At 49.6% G+C, this 19,176-nt stretch overlaps 1 protein-coding gene across 5 annotated transcripts in view; it reads right to left on the minus strand.

The window, feature by feature from the left end:
• Dcp1 (decapping mRNA 1) overlaps window positions 1–13,001 on the minus strand; it is a 45,893-nt gene extending 32,892 nt beyond the window's left edge. For 2 of the 5 annotated variants that reach the window (XM_077691392.1, XM_077691395.1), the window contains exon 1: window positions 12,776–13,001. In XM_077691392.1, coding sequence (XP_077547518.1) covers window positions 12,776–12,907 — 132 coding nt within the window. In that variant the 5' untranslated portion in view covers window positions 12,908–13,001. The other 3 variants (XR_013320350.1, XM_077691394.1, XM_077691393.1) reach the window with 3 other exon arrangements.
• Window positions 13,002–19,176: the final 6,175 nt, after the last annotated feature.

Genomic DNA, 19,176 nt, shown 5'->3' on the forward strand with positions numbered 1-19,176 from the left:
GGGCTACAGATCACAATAATGTGTATGCGCTTTCTATTGTAGCAATGGTTAGGAAACGGTGGTCACGTTTACGATGGTGTCTTGACGATTTGGACACAACCTAATTTATTAACTACTTATGAGATAGAGTTGTTTATGGTTTTGAGGTGAAATTTTGGTTATCAAAAGCATACAGAGGCATTTACAAATTTTTCTGACTGCTACATCGTTATGCATGTCACAAAGAGTTATTACATATTTCAAAATCCACTCTCTGCATGCCACATTTCGCTCCACCACTTGACGCCTTTCTGAGCTCATGCAGCACAAAATGCAAACCACAAACAATTGCGTGCTTTGACAGCAAAAGCCTGGCAATACTTGTCAACAACTTCTGCACTGCAACACTGTACTGGCACCTCTTCGTTCGCTTTCGCCTCTTTTAATCCCTCTCATGCCGTTTCGTCTGCAGCCTGGCTCATGGCAATGGAGCCTACAGTGCACACTTCCACAGCAGGCTGAAATGTGAGCCATTCCTCAAATGCTGCTCCGCAAGTTCGTGTTGCCACCTTTACCCGAAAAAAAAAACAAAAAAACAAGGCCCTCAGTGAAAGGGGGAGGGGGGCTTGGTATATAGAAGGTTGCATTTGTGGAAAAAAGGCACCATGTTTTTTTACGTGCAATGCTATTTATTGTATCATCTCCCCAGAGAGAAATCTACATAATGTTTTGCACTGAAAGTGACTGAGATATTAGTTATTGCTTTAAGTGTGTGCGCTGTGCTGAAGAGTAACCGCACATACTTCGTCAATTAACAAATCTTCTTTGCATCCGAATACACCGAAACAACGCAAAAAGGTATGCAATGCACAGCATGCCAACACGTTTATCGCCGCAGTTGCTGAATTGACACGTATGAAATGCAAAAAGGAAAATAAAAATAAGAAAAGTGCGGCACAATGGCCAAAAAACCGGCCAATGACGGCCGGGTTGGTCAAAAACCGGCCAATAGCGGCAACCCTACCGCGAGTACACGAATAGGCCCATCAGGAAAGCTGCACCTTGCTGGGGCAACAACTGCCCCACTTTGTGCACATTTGCAAATGGTGTGGAAGCTCTGCTGCAGACTAACAGTGTTGAACGTAGCCCTTGCTCGTGGCAGGTGTGAACAGCAGCAGGAGGCCACAAGCATGGCCGCTGGATGAAAGGCGCACTGACGTGCGGCCTCTCGCGTGCCTCCAAAGCGGCGTGAGTGCGCCTAGAGCCAAATACTGCCGCCGCAACACCACCGTTCCGAAACTGGTTGCGGCGAGCGCGGCCTGCGGGACGCCGGCTTTCGGGCCGCTTATTTCGAAGTGTGGTCTTATCATCGGCGTTCCACGCTCCACTTAAGGCATCTACCACCACTAATGTTACACCTGTTAAAAAACAAACACGATTAGTGGCTGCCGAGCTTCATTTGGTCAAGATGGAAGTTAAACTCCGTTCACAGCAGCAGCATTACGCGTTGATAGTGTGCCTTCTGTCTCGCATTACTGTGTCGTCGTGTCTTACATCGCCCGGCATGCTCTTTGTGACCTTAAAATTCTGGGCAAACAGGAACAATGTTTTTGTGACGGCGCTTGTTATTTATGAGTACCAACACTTCTCAATGTTTAAAGGAGCCATGAAGAGAAAATGCAAGTTGGTTTTATTCGAAAGATTTCGTGTTTTATAGTGCCCCCAGCGCTTGTCCGGATACAAACGGTGCTTTATTCACTGAGAATTAAACAATTTAGGTTAAAATTTTGATTTTCCCGCTCAATCGTGCGTTTTCGTGGTCCCAAGTGACATCACGGGAACCGACCGCTCTGCAGCCTAGAATACCTTCATTCACGCATCCGCCGTACAGGGTAGAGACACGTAACGCTGGCGCCACCATGTTCGGTTGCTCGCTCGCCGCCGTAGCAAGTCATTGTGTCAAAAACGCGCTAAAATTATCGCCGCAACGCGGTTTACTGAAGAAGTTTGAATCATATTGTCTGTTTCGCGTTGCTAGGTCTCGTGGGAAACGAAAAGAATAACGCGTTGAGCCCGTTGGCCCAATTGCGGCGGCACGAGACCGTTCAAAGGTTGTCTCCACCCTGTAGCGGTGTTGGTTTGTTCCCGCGTTTCTTTCTGTTCCGTAACCTAGATGGCGCCACCATACCGTGACAAGCGTTTGGTTTGTTTTTGCCCGCATTTAAACCTGGCTTGTTTTTGTTCTGGGAGAAAATATTCGTTCCCCGAAACAGTGCTCGCTCGACAAATGGGGTCACGTAAGACACCGTTGCTTGCGTCAATCGGCCAGTGTCGTCTGAGACAACCCCAAGCCCCGTAGTGCTGTGCAGCTAAACCAAAGCATGCTGTGCGCAGTACGAACAGCAGAACGCATCAGTACTTCTATGTTTACATGTGCTTTCGTAACTTCCACTGTTTGTCCCATCATTCCTATTGCTTTGTAAAGAATGTGCCCTAAATTTAAGCGCAAATCGCTCGTTCGTCTAGTTTGTAAGCTCTACCTAATTTGCGTCTGCTTCTGCCAGCCTCCGCCAATCGCAGAGCTTAGCCCATGTGACATCACAGGTTCTGTTGCGGGAAATGAGCTGGTGGGTCGCATGACCATTCCCGTTTTTCCTAATTATGTAGCTTATTTGAGCGAAGTTTACGTTAAAAGTGGTGTCAGTATGATTCTAACGAGACAATCTTTTGAATGAACCAAACTTGTGTTTTCTCTTCATGGCTCCTTTAAGACATAACCAACTTTTATGTGGGTTTTTCCTTGTGCACTAAATAAAACACCACAATTCGTATTAATCTCACGGCACATATGAACTTGATTACACGTTGTTTAGTTATGAAGTAATACTACTATCACAGCTATGTCGGTCCTTTTTTATTTTTACAATATATATATACAGTTGAATGAAAAGCGATTCCAGTTTCTACCTGATATTATTAGTTGTTCCCTGTAGCCTCGAAAAAAATTAAGAGAGCACATGAGATGTCCGGGTCCACAAAAAAACTTTAAAAAAATATTTGGCCAGCTCGGCAAGCTAAATTTTTGCCCGGACACAAAAGAAAAATGCGAAATTGTACAGAAATTCCAACAATTGCCGAATAATGCGTAAGCATTCAAACACCGTTTTTCCATTTCACGTTTTTTCTTTGCTATTTTAAACCAACAATCTACATCTTGAATATCATAATTATTAATTGTTTTAACTGCGTGAATTACGCATTTTTTGTGCAGATACAAGGCATTACACTTCTTGCATTATGTAGAGATGTACTCAAAAAAGAAAGCTGACGTAATAATAACGTATGTGAAAATTTTCCTACGCTATGAAAATTGATTCGAATTGAAGCGCAGTATGTTCACAGAGCAATACTATCGCAATGTCTTTAGAGTGCACTAATTTAAACACATACTTGTGCTCAGGGCCGTACCCAGAGGGGGGGTTTGGGGGTTCGAACCCCTCCCGAAATCTTTTCCAGGCAGCGCGTAAGCAATACTTCCTGCTGCTTTCGGCAAAACTACCCCCTTCCCGAAACCCATAACCCCCTCCGAAAACATTTTCTGGCTACGGCCGTGCTTGTGCTGCTCCAGGAGCCTGACCGCTAGCTTCAGGGATAAATGCATATGGGTTTGAATCAGCGATGAAATAATGGAGGAAATGTACCTAGCGCTAGTTCTCATCGCAAAGTTTGAAAAATGCTTAGCAGCTAGGAGAGTGGACCATACACACTGTCTCTTGAACACAGCGCGGCGCATTTATTTTTCTTTCTATACAACCTCTGTCATGAAGTTTTCAGTAGCGTCTTTAATGGCATTGTCGTGCCTGTGAAAATGAAACAACCCAAATCTCTATGCGCGGCAAGACATGACCGAGCCAGTATAAGAGTATCAAAAGACACGAATAGCAAAATGTCTAGTCTTTTCAAATCCTTTTTCAACCATCCTATCGCGTGTCCTCGTGTTATGAGGTGCGCATTCCGCCCAGCCAACATTTTTTTTTTTCAAAGAAGTGTCTTTAAGGCAATCTTTAATCCATCGCCGGAAAATATTCATCGCTCTCCAGTGTGTCGACACCACGTTTCCCGAGAAAAGGTGACATTTTTGAAATTTCGGAACTAATCAACTTGCGGCTTTAAACTGTGCAACGCGGTTTATGTGCTGTGTGTGAGACGTTTTCAGACAAAGCTAAGCCGTGGTTATTATCTTTTTGTTGAATATTATCTTTTTTTAACAATGTTGTCGAATATGGGGCATCTTTTTAGATTTGTTAGATTGAAAATGTATTGCCTATATCTCATTCATGAATTATTTTAACTACTTCAGTCACGGCCGGGCGGTTGGATCGAGTGACAGACTGGCAGACATACATACATACGGACAGACAGTTTTCGCGGTTGAGTAGCCGAGGAATGACAACAACATCTTTTAAAACCCGTGCGCTGGCTGTCTCTCAGTCGGCGCAAGCGCTCGCCTACGGGGACCGCCCCGCTCCGTCCCGAAACCAGTCCCCGAACGCTAGCGCCACAAGGGAGTCAAGCGGCGGCAAACGTAAACACCGCCACCCACGCCCTCGCCCGTTGAAATCCGGGCAACGCGGTGGGCCGTACCTTGCGTGCGCTCTCATCCAGCGGCCGTGTAGTAGCGAATATGTGTAGATCCTTTCGGTCGCTGTCGTCGTTCAATAAACACCACTACTCGTTCGAGTGCAAAGGAAAACAACAGGATTTCTTTATACAGAAGTACAGAAGGTTACAGCGTTCTGTCTTACATGCTTTCAACGAACCAACTGGCCCCCCGCTCCCCGCCGCCGCGGTCCCTTCTTTCGAGGGAGAGGGGGCCACCTTCCCTGGTGAAACAAGAACCATATGTGACGCGCGCGCGGACCCCGCCGGTGGTCCCAGTTGACAGCCCCCGGCGGCGCGCGCTTTGCTTCGTCCATTCTCCCGCTTCTGCGGGGTTTCTTTCTTCTTCGCGTACTCAGACTGAGTCGTCGCAACACACTCCCCACCGAATGGGCTCAAGCACATTCCATCTCTAGCGGGTAAATGAGCTGTATTGGGCGCGTTAACATTACGCCGCGTGGCACTCGTACTGCGCACGAGCGCACTTTACCATCCCGTCCCTCAAAAACCTTTTCGATCCTTCCAAGCTTCCATAGCAAGCGCGGTGCCGGTTCCTTAATGAGCACCAGCTGGCCCACTCTGAGAGGTGGCGACTCCTACCTGTCGGTAGCATAGGCGGATTTTAGCTCTCGCATGTACTCGGCTCCCCATGCCACCCAGAATTGATTCAACAGGCGCTTTCGGCGCCTCCAGAGCACGCGGATTGCCTCGGGCGTCAAAGCAGGTTGCTGCGCGACCTCCGTCGGCAGTGTAGTTAGCCGCCTCCCAGTGAGAAAGCTGGCCGGTGTAAGGGGGGTGCCCTCTCCCACGTCACTGTATACATACGTGAGGGGACGGGAATTTATCACCGCCTCCACTTCTGTCAAAATGGTGGCCACTTCGTGCCAACCCAAAACTTTCCTCCCGATCACTTTCTTCAGTGCCCCTTTCACTGAACGCACCAGCCTTTCGTAAAAGCCTCCCCACCATGGTGCCCGCTCGACAATGAATTTCCACTCTATCCCTGCGCTAGCAAAGTGGTCGATCACGTCTGGATGTCGCAACACGTGCCACAGTTCAAACAGCTCTTTGGTGGCGCGCTTCAATGTCAGAGCATTGTCCGAGTACACGATGCGACACAGCCCTCTCCGGGACACAAATCTGCGGAAAGCTAACAAAAAGCTCACAGTTGCCATGTCATGCACCAGTTCTAAATGCACAGCTCACGTAACCGCACAGGTGAATAGGACTATATAGGCCATACGCGTGACACCATTGTCTCTAACATAAAGTGGGCCCGCAAAGTCAGTGCCGATCACTTAGAACGAATCTGCTCTGATTGTCCGATCATCCGGCAGAGGTCCCGTTGGCGCGCACCCCGTTGTAGCACTGAAACGCTGACACGCCACCCACGCACGCACCACCTTCTTCACGAATTCTCTGCCTCGCAGAATCCAGTATTTTTCACGAAGCTTGACGACGGTGTCCCTCACTCCTGCGTGCAGAACCTGTCGGTGGGCGTCGATCGTCAGCAGCGTTGAATATATGTGGTGTTTGGGCAAGACGACGGGGCTTAGCTCGTCGTAAGTCATGTTTGCCGAGTGAAAGCGGCTCTTAATCCGAAGCACTCCTTCGTCGTCGATGAAGTTGATGTCTCGCAGGGGAGAATCACGTGGAGACTTGGTTCCTTCGGTCACACATTTGAGGTCAACCTAGAACGCCGACTGCTGCGCTTTTCTCAGCCAGTGTGTTCGCGCTGCTTGGATTTCCGTCGCGCTCTAGGGTCCCGATATTTTTTCCGTGGACTTCAGGTTGTGGAGGAAGAGGAAAATCCAAGCGGTCGTTCGGTTGACCTTGGACGCCGAGCTGAATCTGGAAATGTCGAGCAGTTCCGCAGATGGCTCCGTGGCCATCTCTAACACATCAGCCCGTTGTTGCCGCTCCTCAAGGTGGTCTTGTGGGAGCTCAGTGCGTTTTTCTTTCGGCCAATCCGTCGCCGCCAATGACAACCATTCCAGCCCTCTCCACCAAAGATCCGATGGCACCAGTTTCGATGCCCTCAAACCTCGTGTCATCAAGTCGGCCGGATTGTCCTTCCCAGGGCAGTGATGCCATGTCGCGCCCAGAGAATGGCTTTGGATTTCTCGCACACGGTTTCGGACGAACAATTTCCATCTGCTCGGGTCTCCCGTTATCCAATGCAAGGTGATGGATAAATCGGTCCAAAAGTGAACCTCGTTCACTTCGATCTCGAGGCACGTTTTGACGTACTTATACAGCCTCGTGGCTATCAAGCCGGCCATCAGCTCAAGCCTGGGCAAGGTGACCTCTTTCAGTGGCGCCACTCGGCCTTTTGCCAGAAGCAGTGTCGTCGTTGTGGCTCCAGTGTCGTCGATAGTTAAGAGGTAGACTACAGCTCCGTAGGCCACCGTGCTGGCATCTGCGTAAATGTGCAGCGCTCGATGGGTCACGTTTCCCAAAAGCTCCGTGGCGTAATACCTCGACACGCTGATTCCCTTCAGGTTCACAAGCTCATCGCACCAAGCGATCCACTCCTTGGGTAGCTGCTCTGGCAGCACGTCATCCCATCGAAGGTTGCGTTTCCAAATCTCCTGAAAGAGGATTTTGGCCCTCACGACAAATGGTGACAGGAGTCCGAGAGGGTCGTATAATCTCGCTGTCGTCTGGAGAACGAAACGTTTTGTGTCTCCTCCGCGTTGTGCGAACTCGACCACTTGGTCTGGAGAAAAGGTCAGGCAGTCCTGCTTGGGTTTCCAAGTCATTCCCAGCACTTTCAGCACGTTCGCTACTTGGCCCAAGTTTCTTTCAACGCCGCCGTTCTCTTCAAACATTCCTGTTAGAGCTGCACTATTTGAGCCCCACTTGTGGAGTCTCATGCCTGCCAGCATGAATATTTCGTTTGCTTCGGCATACAGTCGCTTCGCCTCTGCCTCGCTGGCCGCCCCAGTCAACAAATCGTCAACGTACACCGATTTCCTTAGCGTCCGTGCAGTGCCTGGGTAGGCGCTCTCCATAGCTTGGAAATGGTGCTGAAGGGTAGCGGCCAGCAAGAACGGACTTGCCGTCGTTCCAAAAGTCACCCTCGTCATTCGCCAAGTCTCGATTTCCGGAATTGGTTCATTTGGTCGCGGAGGGTCTTTGTACCAGAGGAATCGGAGCGTGTCACGATCCTCTTCCTTCACTCCGATTTGCAAGAAGGCCTTTTCCACATCCGCGACCAAAGCTATGGGATGTGTCCGGAAGTTCCGGAGCAAGGCGACCAGATCCGGATTAAGGTTCGGACCGCTTTCCAAGCTGTCGTTCAGAGATTTTGAGTTTGCACAGTGGGATGAAGCGTCAAATACAATCCTGAGCTTTGTGCTGCTGCTGTTTTCTCGTACTACAGCCTGGTGGGGCATGTAATACAGCACCTTCGCTGCTCCTTGATCCCTACCTTCGTCATCAACCCTTTCTGCTATTCCACTGTTCTGATAAAACCGAATTGCCTGATCGTACTCTTCGAGGAGACCTTTGTTTTTTGACAGTTTCTTCCTCACGTTCTCCATTCTGTTTAACGCCACCTGCTTGTTGTCGGCGAGCCTCACGTCAGCCTTCCAAGGGAGGGCAACTTCGTATCTGCCATCCGACTGAGTGATGCTGGCTTCAAAGTTCCGGCTAACATGTTCCCCCGGAGGGTCGTCATCCAAGGCGTCGGTGACTCCCACACTTTCGAGCTCCCAAAAGCTCCTTAGAAGCTAAGAAGACTCGAGATCTGGCGCCGTTGCCTTCAGCACGATCGCTTGGGAACAATTCATTCTGCTTGTGCGTGACCCCGTTCGTCCCTGGACTGCCCACCCGAATACGGATTCCACCGCAGTCAAACTTTCCGCCAGTCGGTGGATCCGTCCGGTCATCGCAGTCCAGTAGTGGTCGGATCCCAGCAGCAAGTCAACGTCTCGATCACTCTGTCCACTCAAATCGTCCCCAACTGAGAGGCCAATCTCATCTAACTTGATCAGAATGCTTTCATCAGGGCTGGGAAGGTCGTGCTCACAGATCTTGGGCGTTTCTAGCGCGTCGATCTCAATTTTTTTGTCATTCAGTCGGCTTCTCAAGGTTACCAAAACCCTCCGAAAGGTGCGTTCTTTGCTTTCACCTCCGAACACGCCAACCGCCAGAATCTCCGTTCCGAGAAGTTTGCAGTTGAGTTCCCGTGACAGCTTTTCCGATATGAAGGTGCGTTAGCTGCCGCTGTCAAACATTAGCCTGGCCAACTTCATCTGCCTGCCACTCTCAACTCATGCTGTTACGGTTTGCAATAGAACGGCTGGTCTCACGCTGCCCTTTTCTGTAGTCTGGAGACTGACTCGTTAGGATTCTTCTCTTTTTTCGCGTGGACCGGTTGGTCAGGGATCCGTTTAGGTGGGGTGTAATCAGGGTCACACATGCTGGTAGCGTGCCGGCCGTGACACTTGCCGCAACTCAGTACGCACGTGCACATTCTCGCTGTATGATGCGGCATTGTGCACCTAAAACACCTCCTGCCTTGCTGCAACATGCGTTTCTTCTCTGTCAGAGGGATTTCTTCGGGGCAGTCTTTTGTGGCATGCTTTTTTGAGTTGCACAGAAAGCATTCCATCCCTTTAACTGTGCCGTGCAGTGCTGCCGCTGATGGTTGTCGGGAATTCGCAAACTGCTGTGGCTTCTTGTCGCGTTCATGCGTATGGAAGCGAGATGGAGGCTTACCAGTTCCGTCAGGTCGCTCAATGATGGACTTTTCCAGGGTCTCTACCTCGATGCGGAGAAAGTTCAAAAGGTCGCTCAGCATGCCGAGGTGCACCGGCTTCTTTGACGTCTCGGAGCTGGTATCGCTGCTCGATGTTCCCGCAGAGCTGGCCTCTTCCACATTCCTCGATGTCACCTTTCTGTTGTAATCCAGGCTCAGGTCGGATGGAAGTGCACGAAGTAGGCCGAGATACAGCATGGCGCAGTACGACTCCTCTCCCACACCCAACGCCTTCAGGCCTCGGAGGTGAGCTTGGATGTTGTCGTACATACGGCGCAGTGCTCGGACGTTCCGTGGTGACGAGACCGGTGTTAGGTTCATTAGGCTGTCGATGTGGTCTTGGATGAGCGCCGCCTGGTTTCCAAACCTCTGCTGCAGGATGTCGATGGCGTCATCGTAGCACTCCGATGTTGGCTGCAGACCCGCAATTGCCGCTGCTCCGTCTCCGATCAGTGCGGCCCTCAGGTAATTGAACTTTTCCGACGGCGCCAAGTCCGGATTTTTGTGAATGGCGGTTTCGAACTGCTCCCAAAAAGGCTGCCAATTCCTTCGGTTTCCGTTGAATTTTAGAAGCTCCAATTTTGGGAGTTTCACTTTTGCCGCCGTTGCTGTCCTTGCTCTTGTGGCGTTGCTGTCTTGTTCGGAGTTGCCACCACCCGAGTTATTGTTGCAACTTCGTTTGACCCTGCCTTTCAGTCTCGCCAGGCAGGTTGCAATCTTGTCACTGTACTCGATGGCATGCATGAACTCGTCTTCTGCGTCTTCGTCGGTCAGTAAAGGCTCAATTGCCGCGTTGACATCTTTCAGCTGAGCCTCCACAAGCACCAGACGTTCGATCAGGACTTCAAGTTCCTCGACACTTGGCATAGGCAGCGGTAGCAGCTTTTCTGCCTCGCCAACGAGTCGACTTACTTGAGCCCGCAGGGTCTTTCGTTTCTTCTTCTGTAGCTCCATTCCGATCGTCGTCCACGTTCAACGGAGCAGTCGATCCCTGTTGCTCGCCGATGCACTCACAGTTCGGTCATCTTTCACGATCCCGGGTTTCGGCACCAAAATTTTGTAGTAGCGAATATGTGTAGATCCTTTCGGTCGCTGTCGTCGTTCAATAAACACCACTACTCGTTCGAGCGCAAAGGAAAACAACAGGATTTCTTTATACAGAAGTACAGAAGGTTACAGCGTTCTGTCTTACATGCTTTCAACGAACCAACTGGCCCCCCGCTCCCCGCCGCCGCGGTCCCTTCTTTCGAGGGAGAGGGGGCCACCTTCCCTGGTGAAACAAGAACCATATGTGACGCGCGCGCGGACCCCGCCGGTGGTCCCAGTTGACAGCCCCCGGCGGCGCGCGCTTTGCTTCGTCCATTCTCCCGCTTCTGCGGGGTTTCTTTCTTCTTCGCGTACTCAGACTGAGTCGTCGCAACAGGCCGTGCCCCAAGTCCCTGGTCGGGGCTCTGTGGCACACACGCGGCCGAGGGCGTTACAGAAGCACTGGCACCAAATGTGATTCCGCACTTTTTCCGCCGGCTGGCCGATGAACCCCAGCACATTAATTAAGACTGGCCAAAGTGCTGCCGTTGATGAATGACCGTGCTATTCACAGTATCAGCTTCAGCCACTGAAAGCCCAGGCACGGCCTAGAGTGCGCTGCATGCTTTGCCCAAGAAAGACACCAGCCTTGTCATTGGCTTCAAAAGCATCTAAGGCTGCTTTTTGAGATCACCTGCACACAGGCCCTCGCTAATTATCCTGCTACATCCAGCACGTCTTTTACCTTAAAGGTTGCGTGGGCTGGTGGCTTCGTCCTTGACTAAGAGGGACGCCAGTGACCCCGCTCAAGTTTGGCCGGCCGGAAGCTTCTCTGTCGCACATTTCCAGAGACCAGTTTCACGTCACAGAACAGATAAGGCGCCATTTCTCGGCCACTCAAAACTGCAGCCAAATTATCAATTCAAAGTTGGCTCCAAGCAATGTTTGGCACCCATAATTGCGAGAAAACATTTTGGAACCTTCACAATATGAATGACATTAGTTTTAAGAAATCAAACGCTGCTGTAAGTACTCTTTTAACATTACTGCTACACTGGTGTCGCAAATGCCTTCAAACCGAATGCCAATCAGCTCAAATGCTACCGTCATGCTTTATGCTTGCGTTATGCTGGGTTCTTCAACGGCATGCGATTCAAAATTTGGAAGAATAGATGGTGAGCAGTAACACCCCCCCTTTTTTTTTTTTTTTACCTACTGAAGTTGGCATTAAAATTGGCCCGAGCGTTTAGGAGTGCGCCTGGCAAACAAGAGACTTGGCACTTCATTCGGTAGCACAAATCTTCGCTCACGCAGCTCTGCCGACTGAACGCACTCGTCAGCTGGATACTACCCGAAATCAGCAAGCCCTCTCACTCGGCTGATATTGCAGACTGGCCGGGGTCCCAGCTAACTCGCGCAAGCTGTGAGCACTTCTGGTGATGCGGAGAAACCGAAAAGCTTGTTGCGGTCTGGCGGTTTGGGTCTGCGACCCCGTGCTTTACCATTACCGTTCTCTTGGGAAGCACTGGCTCAGCGCACAACCGCTAAATTTGAGTCAGCAGCAGTCAGGTAGCAGGCGCCGGGAGGCATGTGGCATGTTTTCACGCAGTTATGGTCCCTAGAATCTTCCTAGGGACCAAAGCGCGGTAACCATACTCCCCATCGCGTGACATGCCGTTAGCAGTGGCGTTTACCCACGGTTAGTTCAGAGCAGCAAAATGTGATTTTGCAGCAGCAAAACTGGTTTCGAGAGAAACGTGAAAACTTGGGCGAGTTGGCGATGCATGTTGAACCACAGAGCGAACGACAAGACACAGGACGATAGCGATGAAATAGGCTTTGGCGCAGCAGGAAAGGTTAAACAAACATAACGCATTTTTTGGGCTAGTGTTCAAGAAATAAAACGCCTGGGCATTTTTGCGAGTCCCGAACACACTCCCCTGATCGCCGATCGGCCGTCGACCAACAGTCAAGTCCTTAGATCGCTTTGACAGGGCTCGCTTTGAAATCGGCAAGCTACTTCGGCATCTTTGAAGTGTTCCTTGAAAGTTACTCCTTAATCGTCGCGACCCTCTCATCTTTTGGCCTTTTAAAACCCGCCACACTGCTTCGCCTGCAAGAACACACACAAGCAAACTGGCCCGTGAAAGCGCTATGCCTATTCACAGATAATCCAGCTAACGGACGTCTAAACCGTATTGACAGATGAAAGGACGGATAAGAACAGGCGAGGCTCAGCTGATGAGATATTGTACGATCACTCATACGCAGACGACCAGCTTGCAACCGCGGTAGTGGAGTTTCTGGAAAGCGTTGCAAAACAACAGGCACAACAAGGTGACTTACCCATCCGTTAGTGGCCGCGCCAAACCTGTACAAAGCTACTTGGCTAGCGTTGTCAATAATTTCGGTGACTGCAGAATCAACTCTCTGCAGGGCCGCCAAGTTCATGCGGATGGCAGCTGCAGTAGAGGACATTTGGCATAGTTTCCTACAAGAGCCGCGCGAACACGCACCACTCTAAACCCTACAGCCGCACCATCGCCACCATCAAGCATGGATGCCATCAAGGCCAACGTTACTAGATAGGTTCAGTTGTAAAACTCTCCCCATGCGCCGTGCATCGCCGGTGTCTCCGTTTCTCGGCGTGCCGCGAGAGGGCGGGACCGCCGCATTTTGCTCTACCCGGCCGCTGCTCGTCGGGTGCAACGGCGCCTCTCCCAATGCCTCTTCGGCCTTTTCATGACGTTAGCGCGCGATAATATTAAAGACTACCCGCTACCCGCCAAGTTATCCGCGTCCAGACTACATCTAGGCCAGAGTACTTTCCAGTAGCTGCTCAGGATCGCTTAATGTGGGGCGTAAAAGCCGTTAGTTACGGCTCATTGTTTTGCTTTCTTCAACAGGTCAGCCGAAGCGCATCGTAGTTTGCGCGCGCTTGCGTCGGCTGCTCGCTGGCAGCCAACCACGAGCGTGAACGGTCTGCAGCGAGCTGGTAGCGTAGAATAAGCCTCCGTTAAAGCTTATTTTGATTGACTCTTCCGAATTTTATAAAAAAATCATGAAACCGCTCATTTTATTTCCAGCCAATTAGAAGCAAGGTCACCATCAATTGGAGCTACGTCACTTTGTGGCTCTAGTAATTAAGGCCACTCGAAGACGAAACTTCCTAATTTTATCGACGTCCTTTTTAGAATAGTATCTTTTCCATGTTTTGCCCTGACAACAGTTAGCTTTACCAAAAGTACGTCACTAAGAAGCGACGTTTCCGCAAATGCGAAATATCTCTAATTGAAAGAATTATTGAGTCATTTAACTGACGAAGTTAAACCAGCTTACATGTCAATAAGCATAAAGTTCTTTGCAGCAATTTATTGGTTTTTACAGTACACACTTTACGGCAGACACAAAGTAGAAAAATATATGCAACGTTTTTTTTTATTTGCAATCAACTCCACATCGTTTTTGCTTAAGGTGATTATGGCTCGTTAAGAGAAACAAATTAATGAATAGAAACATGCAAGCATTTTTATTTAGAAATCAACTCATCTTTTTTGCTTACGGTGAATATGGCTACAAAATACCAAAGCATGTTAACAGAAAAAAAGTAATAAATAGATACATGTATGCAAGGTTTTTTTTTTCATTTAAATCGAACTCTACAACTTTAATTGCCAGCGTGCTTGCAGTAGCTTAGCGCGTTGTGCGCCGACTTAACCTGCACATTCAAGGCACATTCTCGCTGAAGGAATCTGGAATAGAAATGCACGTCACCAAATACGATTTGATGACGCGCGCAGAGAATTCCTCAGAGAGAACGTCATTGCATGTACGAACCATTTGTCGATGTCCTGTTCGTGAAAATGGCAATCGCACACTTTGGACTTTGTCGAAAGCTTCTTATCCGCTACAAAGGAATTCGAACAGCGCACATTTTAACGAAGGACGGACAGAGTTACACACCACAATGCTTCTTCGTTAAAATGTGCGCTGTTCCTTCCTTTGTATCTGACCGCCAACTAGCCCAACATGCATGCATCCTTTTCCTTACCCGCACGCGGGATGGCCTTAATTCATAGCGAGCGAAGCGTCGCATTTTTGGAAGACGAGAAGAAGTGCCTGTCCATGTTGCTCTTAATTGTTGCTGCTGTAGCCACTGGTACACCCGGGAATAAAGCAGGTCGGCATTGTCTGCATCAGCTTCACATGCAGAGGCCCACATCAATGGAATACAGTCGCTGGCAAATCACTAAACGTGCCACTCGAACGGCATCGCGCATTCAACACTACTAAAAAAGACCGCGCGAACAAGAAACGCCGGAGACCGCGGCACTGAATGCGCCGGCTACTGCGAGTACTGCTCTTCGGCAAAAAAAGGACCCGGAAGAACCACACAAGGGGCGAAAAAAATGTCATTGTGTCTGCTGTTCATTGTAGCTATTTGCTTCCGAGAATGTAATAATTACCAGATGTGTGCGCCTACCCAAGCGCCCGCGCACGCACAAGAAACGTACGCGCCGGGCGCTGAACTAGGAACGCGAAGGGAGAAGCATAAGCGAAACCGCCTGCGAGCGCCCCGGCTGCCGAGCCGGTTGCGACTGCAGCGCCACAGAGAGAAGGATCGGTGGCGGTTCCGGGCAGCGCCGCCCAGTTTTACAACTGAAAATAATCTAGTAACGTTGATCAAGGCTTTATCAGGCTTTATGGTGTACATAAATATAGACATATGTAGTGTGTATATATATGCGTATATATATACCACCACCAACAATGCGGCGACTTCAAGCTGGATCATCATCATCAACAACAGCTTGTGAAGACCGTAAAGCAATGTTTTTAGATTACGTTGCCATAAAGTCCCTTCTAGAGGGACTTTAAAAAACCATGGCCTCCTGTATTTTTACAGGAGGTGATGCATTTTTTTTCCATGAGGCGATGTGAAGACCAACGTTTATAGATACTTTTTCAGTTTCGGAACTGCGCCTTCCAAAGCGGGCGCGGCTTTACCCTAGGCGCTGAGAGGGCGCTCCGGTCGCGAGTTGCGCTGTGCCGGCGGCTGCGGCGGCGGCTCCGGCGGCAGCATTGACGGCGTGCGCGGCCGGTCCGCTGGGCTCAAAGTTGCGGCCGCGGTGTAGTTGCGTGTCTTCCCTACAAGTTTCTTCTTTCCGCTTGCGTTTGTCTTCGCCCTTGTGCGAGAAACGTGCCTTTTCAGTGCATTCGGTTGGGATGCTATTGAACAGTGCGGCCGCGTTCGAACGCATTTCGTGACTCCGTCAACATGCCGTGTTTTCTTTCATGTGCCGGGCATGGTGCAATGCCGACTTGCGTGGTTCGCAGTGGGCTCTGCGAGATTTTCCAGCTCACTTTAGCAGTGATGCTTGTGAGGAGGCTGTGCACACGCATCGTGCATGGAGCGCATGCTTATGCCCTTTGCAAAATGTACAACTGTGAGGAGGAGGACAGAATGTAGTTCGAAAGTATTAATAAAACAAAACAGACTAATGAACAAAAACAAAAATTCTTAGTGCTAACATAATATAACTAGAAAACATACAGTTTAAATCTCAATACAAAACTTCCAAATTTATTGGGTTAGCTTTACCCGCGGAACAATTTGATTGCTTTGAAACTACGAAGCATGCGCGGATGTCTTTCATAAAGGAAGCATACATGCAGTTGCTGCGCATGGTTATCAGGAAATATCATTCGTGCTGCAACGAACTTGCGCGATTGCCATGCCAAACGAAATCGTGTGCGCTATCGACAGCTAATGCTCAGCGAAAATTCATTTAATTAAAATGCTGTCGTTCTTGGTATTTTAGCCCCCGCTAAAAATCACTGGGCGTACGTACATCTCCTTGCATAATCGACCCGTTTCAAATAAATCGCGAAATAGAATAGTGCGGCAACAAAATGTTGAGCAACTTCCAAGTACAGTTATTTCTTTTCGAGTACGCTGATCACAATCCGAGATGCCGCGGCGGAACACTACGGGAGGGCCGGCATTTGCATGAAGGCGAAGGAGTACAAGAGCGAAAAAAATCACGTGACCACCAACCCTACGTAACGTGTTACGCCACGTAGTTTCTTTTTTTCCTGCTGGTTATGTTATATTTTTCTGCCATAGTTTTTTTTTTTTTTTTTTCTCGCGCGCGCGCTGCGTTTGCACGGCGTTGCACGCGCTCTCCGGCAAGTCGAGGTTCTGATGTGGTGCCGATATTTCTTCTCTGTGCCTGTTCTATAGGTTCAAGCGCACAGAGCTTTTCTTGTGCGCTGACATCCCAGCGCTCACATGCGGTTTACGTTATGCTTTCCTTCCGACTGGAGCAAGAAAGCGAAACCACTATAGTTAAGCGCTCCGCAAGTTTGCTGTGCGTGCGTGGGTGGGCGCACACATCTGGTAATTGTGTACATTCTTGAAAGCAAACAGCTACAATAAACAGAAGACAACGATTTTTTTTTTGCCACTTCTGTGGTTCTTCCGAGTTCACTCTTGCAGAAGAGCATGCCTATACGCGTGCTCCAGTAGGCTCGAGCTCAAAGTTTCGGCGTAGTTGCGTGTCTCTACAAGTTTCTTCCTTTCGTTTGCGTGTGTTTTTGAACCCTGTGCGCGAACCCTTGCCCTTTCAGTGCGTTCAGTTTGTGACGCTATTGAACAGTGCCGATTTCATCGAGGATTTCATGACTCCGTCAAGACGCTGTTTTCCTTGATGAGCCTGGCTTACCACAATGCCAACGTGCTCCGCACCTGGCTGTACGAGCAGACGCAGAAGCAACACTCAGAAGTGTCACTTTTTAGCGCCGTCATCGGATCCATAGCTTCTCAACCAATAGAAAAAGAGCGATTCCCCGCGCGGTCAAATAGATGAGCAAAACGCGCAATGTATGTGGACTTCATTTTCTCGAAGAGGATATTGCGATCATTAACGTAAAGTCATCGAGTTCGGCCGGGCTCACTGGGCACTGAAGGAAGGTGCAGCTTCCGTTAACTTTCCCAACCTTCCCAGCAACTTGTTGAAGAAGCAGACTCGGCGGCGGTCTCCTAAAAAGAGAAAGGTAGTGTCTGCGCACGAGCTATGAGATTACAAAAGGAGAGCACTTTCCCAAGGAGCGACAAGAGGAGCTCTCCAAGGCGCCTGTTCCCCAGCAATGCACCGATTTTGCTCAGATAGTCAAGAATAGTGCGGCAATACGGCTCCCAGCCAACTGGAGAACGGCAGCATTCGAAGAACCGGGGCAGCGTCGGCAAATTGTTTTTTACTAGGCCGGTAAGAAAGGGACGATATCACCTATGTTGTCTACGAAAAGGGAAGCTGCTCCAACAGTCGTGTGAGGAAATATCCTTCGTGATGCACTAAATTTGCGCAATTGGCATGGCAAGAGAATTTGTGTGCACGCGTGACAGCCTACGCGAACGTCCATTTAAAACGCTGTTCTTGATATTTTAGCCACCGCTTCAAATCCCTGGGCGTACGTACACGACTCCTTGCATAATACCGTCCGTTTCGAATAGATCTCGAACTGCAACGGCCGCAACAAAATGATGAGCAACGTCCGAGAACAGTCATTTCTTTTGGACTACGCAGCCAGAAGCGGCGAGGACCGGAGATGCCGAGCGGAACGCTCCCCGCTAGCAGACGACGCTCGCTCTCCTAGCGCAACTCGCAACCGCAGCGCCGCGGTGGCGAGAGTCGCGGCCGGCCGCCTTCTCTCCATGGCCGCGGCGGGGAGATACGGAACTGAAAAAGTATCTATAAACGTTGGTGAAGACCTTACAGTCGCCGCGAGATCGGCCTACAGGTGGGGACACTCTCGCGCTAGTTAGTAGGGACTAGTGACTCTAGTAGGGACATTTCTTTCTTTTTTTTTTTTTAAAAACCAACAGCGCGCAAATTAACGAGGACGTGAACACACTGAAGACACCACAAGCGCAGTGGTGTCTTATAACATTTCTTTCCTGGCTTTTTGAAAAGTTATTATGACGTCACCAATAACAAGATAACGGGGCTTCTCGGTTTACTGTATCGCACCCCCTGTGGGGTAGCCCATGCACGGGCAACATTCTCAGCTGAGAAGGCTCAGCCGAAATCCGCGGCAGTAGTACAGTCAAACCCGGCTATAACGAACCCGGATAGAGCGAATTATGCTATGTATCGAACAGAAATAAATCAGTTACGGAAATACATGAGAAACATATTCCTTATAACGAAGTTCACATCCGATATATCGAACTCTGGGCGCCTATAATGGCCGCCGAAGTGCATGATTTTGGAGCTGCGATTGAGATGTGGATTGGGCGACCACGAAGCAAGAGCCGCCACTGAGACATTGCGCCTCGCACGGAGCGACGTGACGACCAATACTTTCCGTAACTGTTTCCGACGCACTCGCCCTGTAAGCGAGTTCGGACCACTGAGACAGCAGCATCGGTGAATTGTGGGAATTGAGCTCGTCAGCGTTCCCGATGATTTCGCGAGTGAAATCTGTCCGACGCTTATAATGAAGCGCTTTCGGCAGTCGATGTGCTCTGCCAAAGCTTACTCGAACTGGTGCAAACAATGTTTCGTGTAGAGAATGTTATGCTGGTTGAAGCCGCCAAAACGAAAGTGAAAACAAAAATCACCGCTTTTTTTTTTTTGCAACGTGAGCAGTTAAGGCGGAAAGTAGCTTTATTACTTGCAATAAATGGATTATTTTGGTATGGTAATGGCTACTGTACTGTGTTCGTTTCTGCATACCCGGATGGC

This window comes from Haemaphysalis longicornis, unplaced genomic scaffold, assembly GCF_048455015.1.
Source record: "Haemaphysalis longicornis isolate Haplotype H1 unplaced genomic scaffold, Haemaphysalis longicornis Haplotype H1 scaffold_10, whole genome shotgun sequence".
In the NCBI taxonomy this organism is placed as follows: domain Eukaryota; kingdom Metazoa; phylum Arthropoda; class Arachnida; order Ixodida; family Ixodidae; genus Haemaphysalis; species Haemaphysalis longicornis.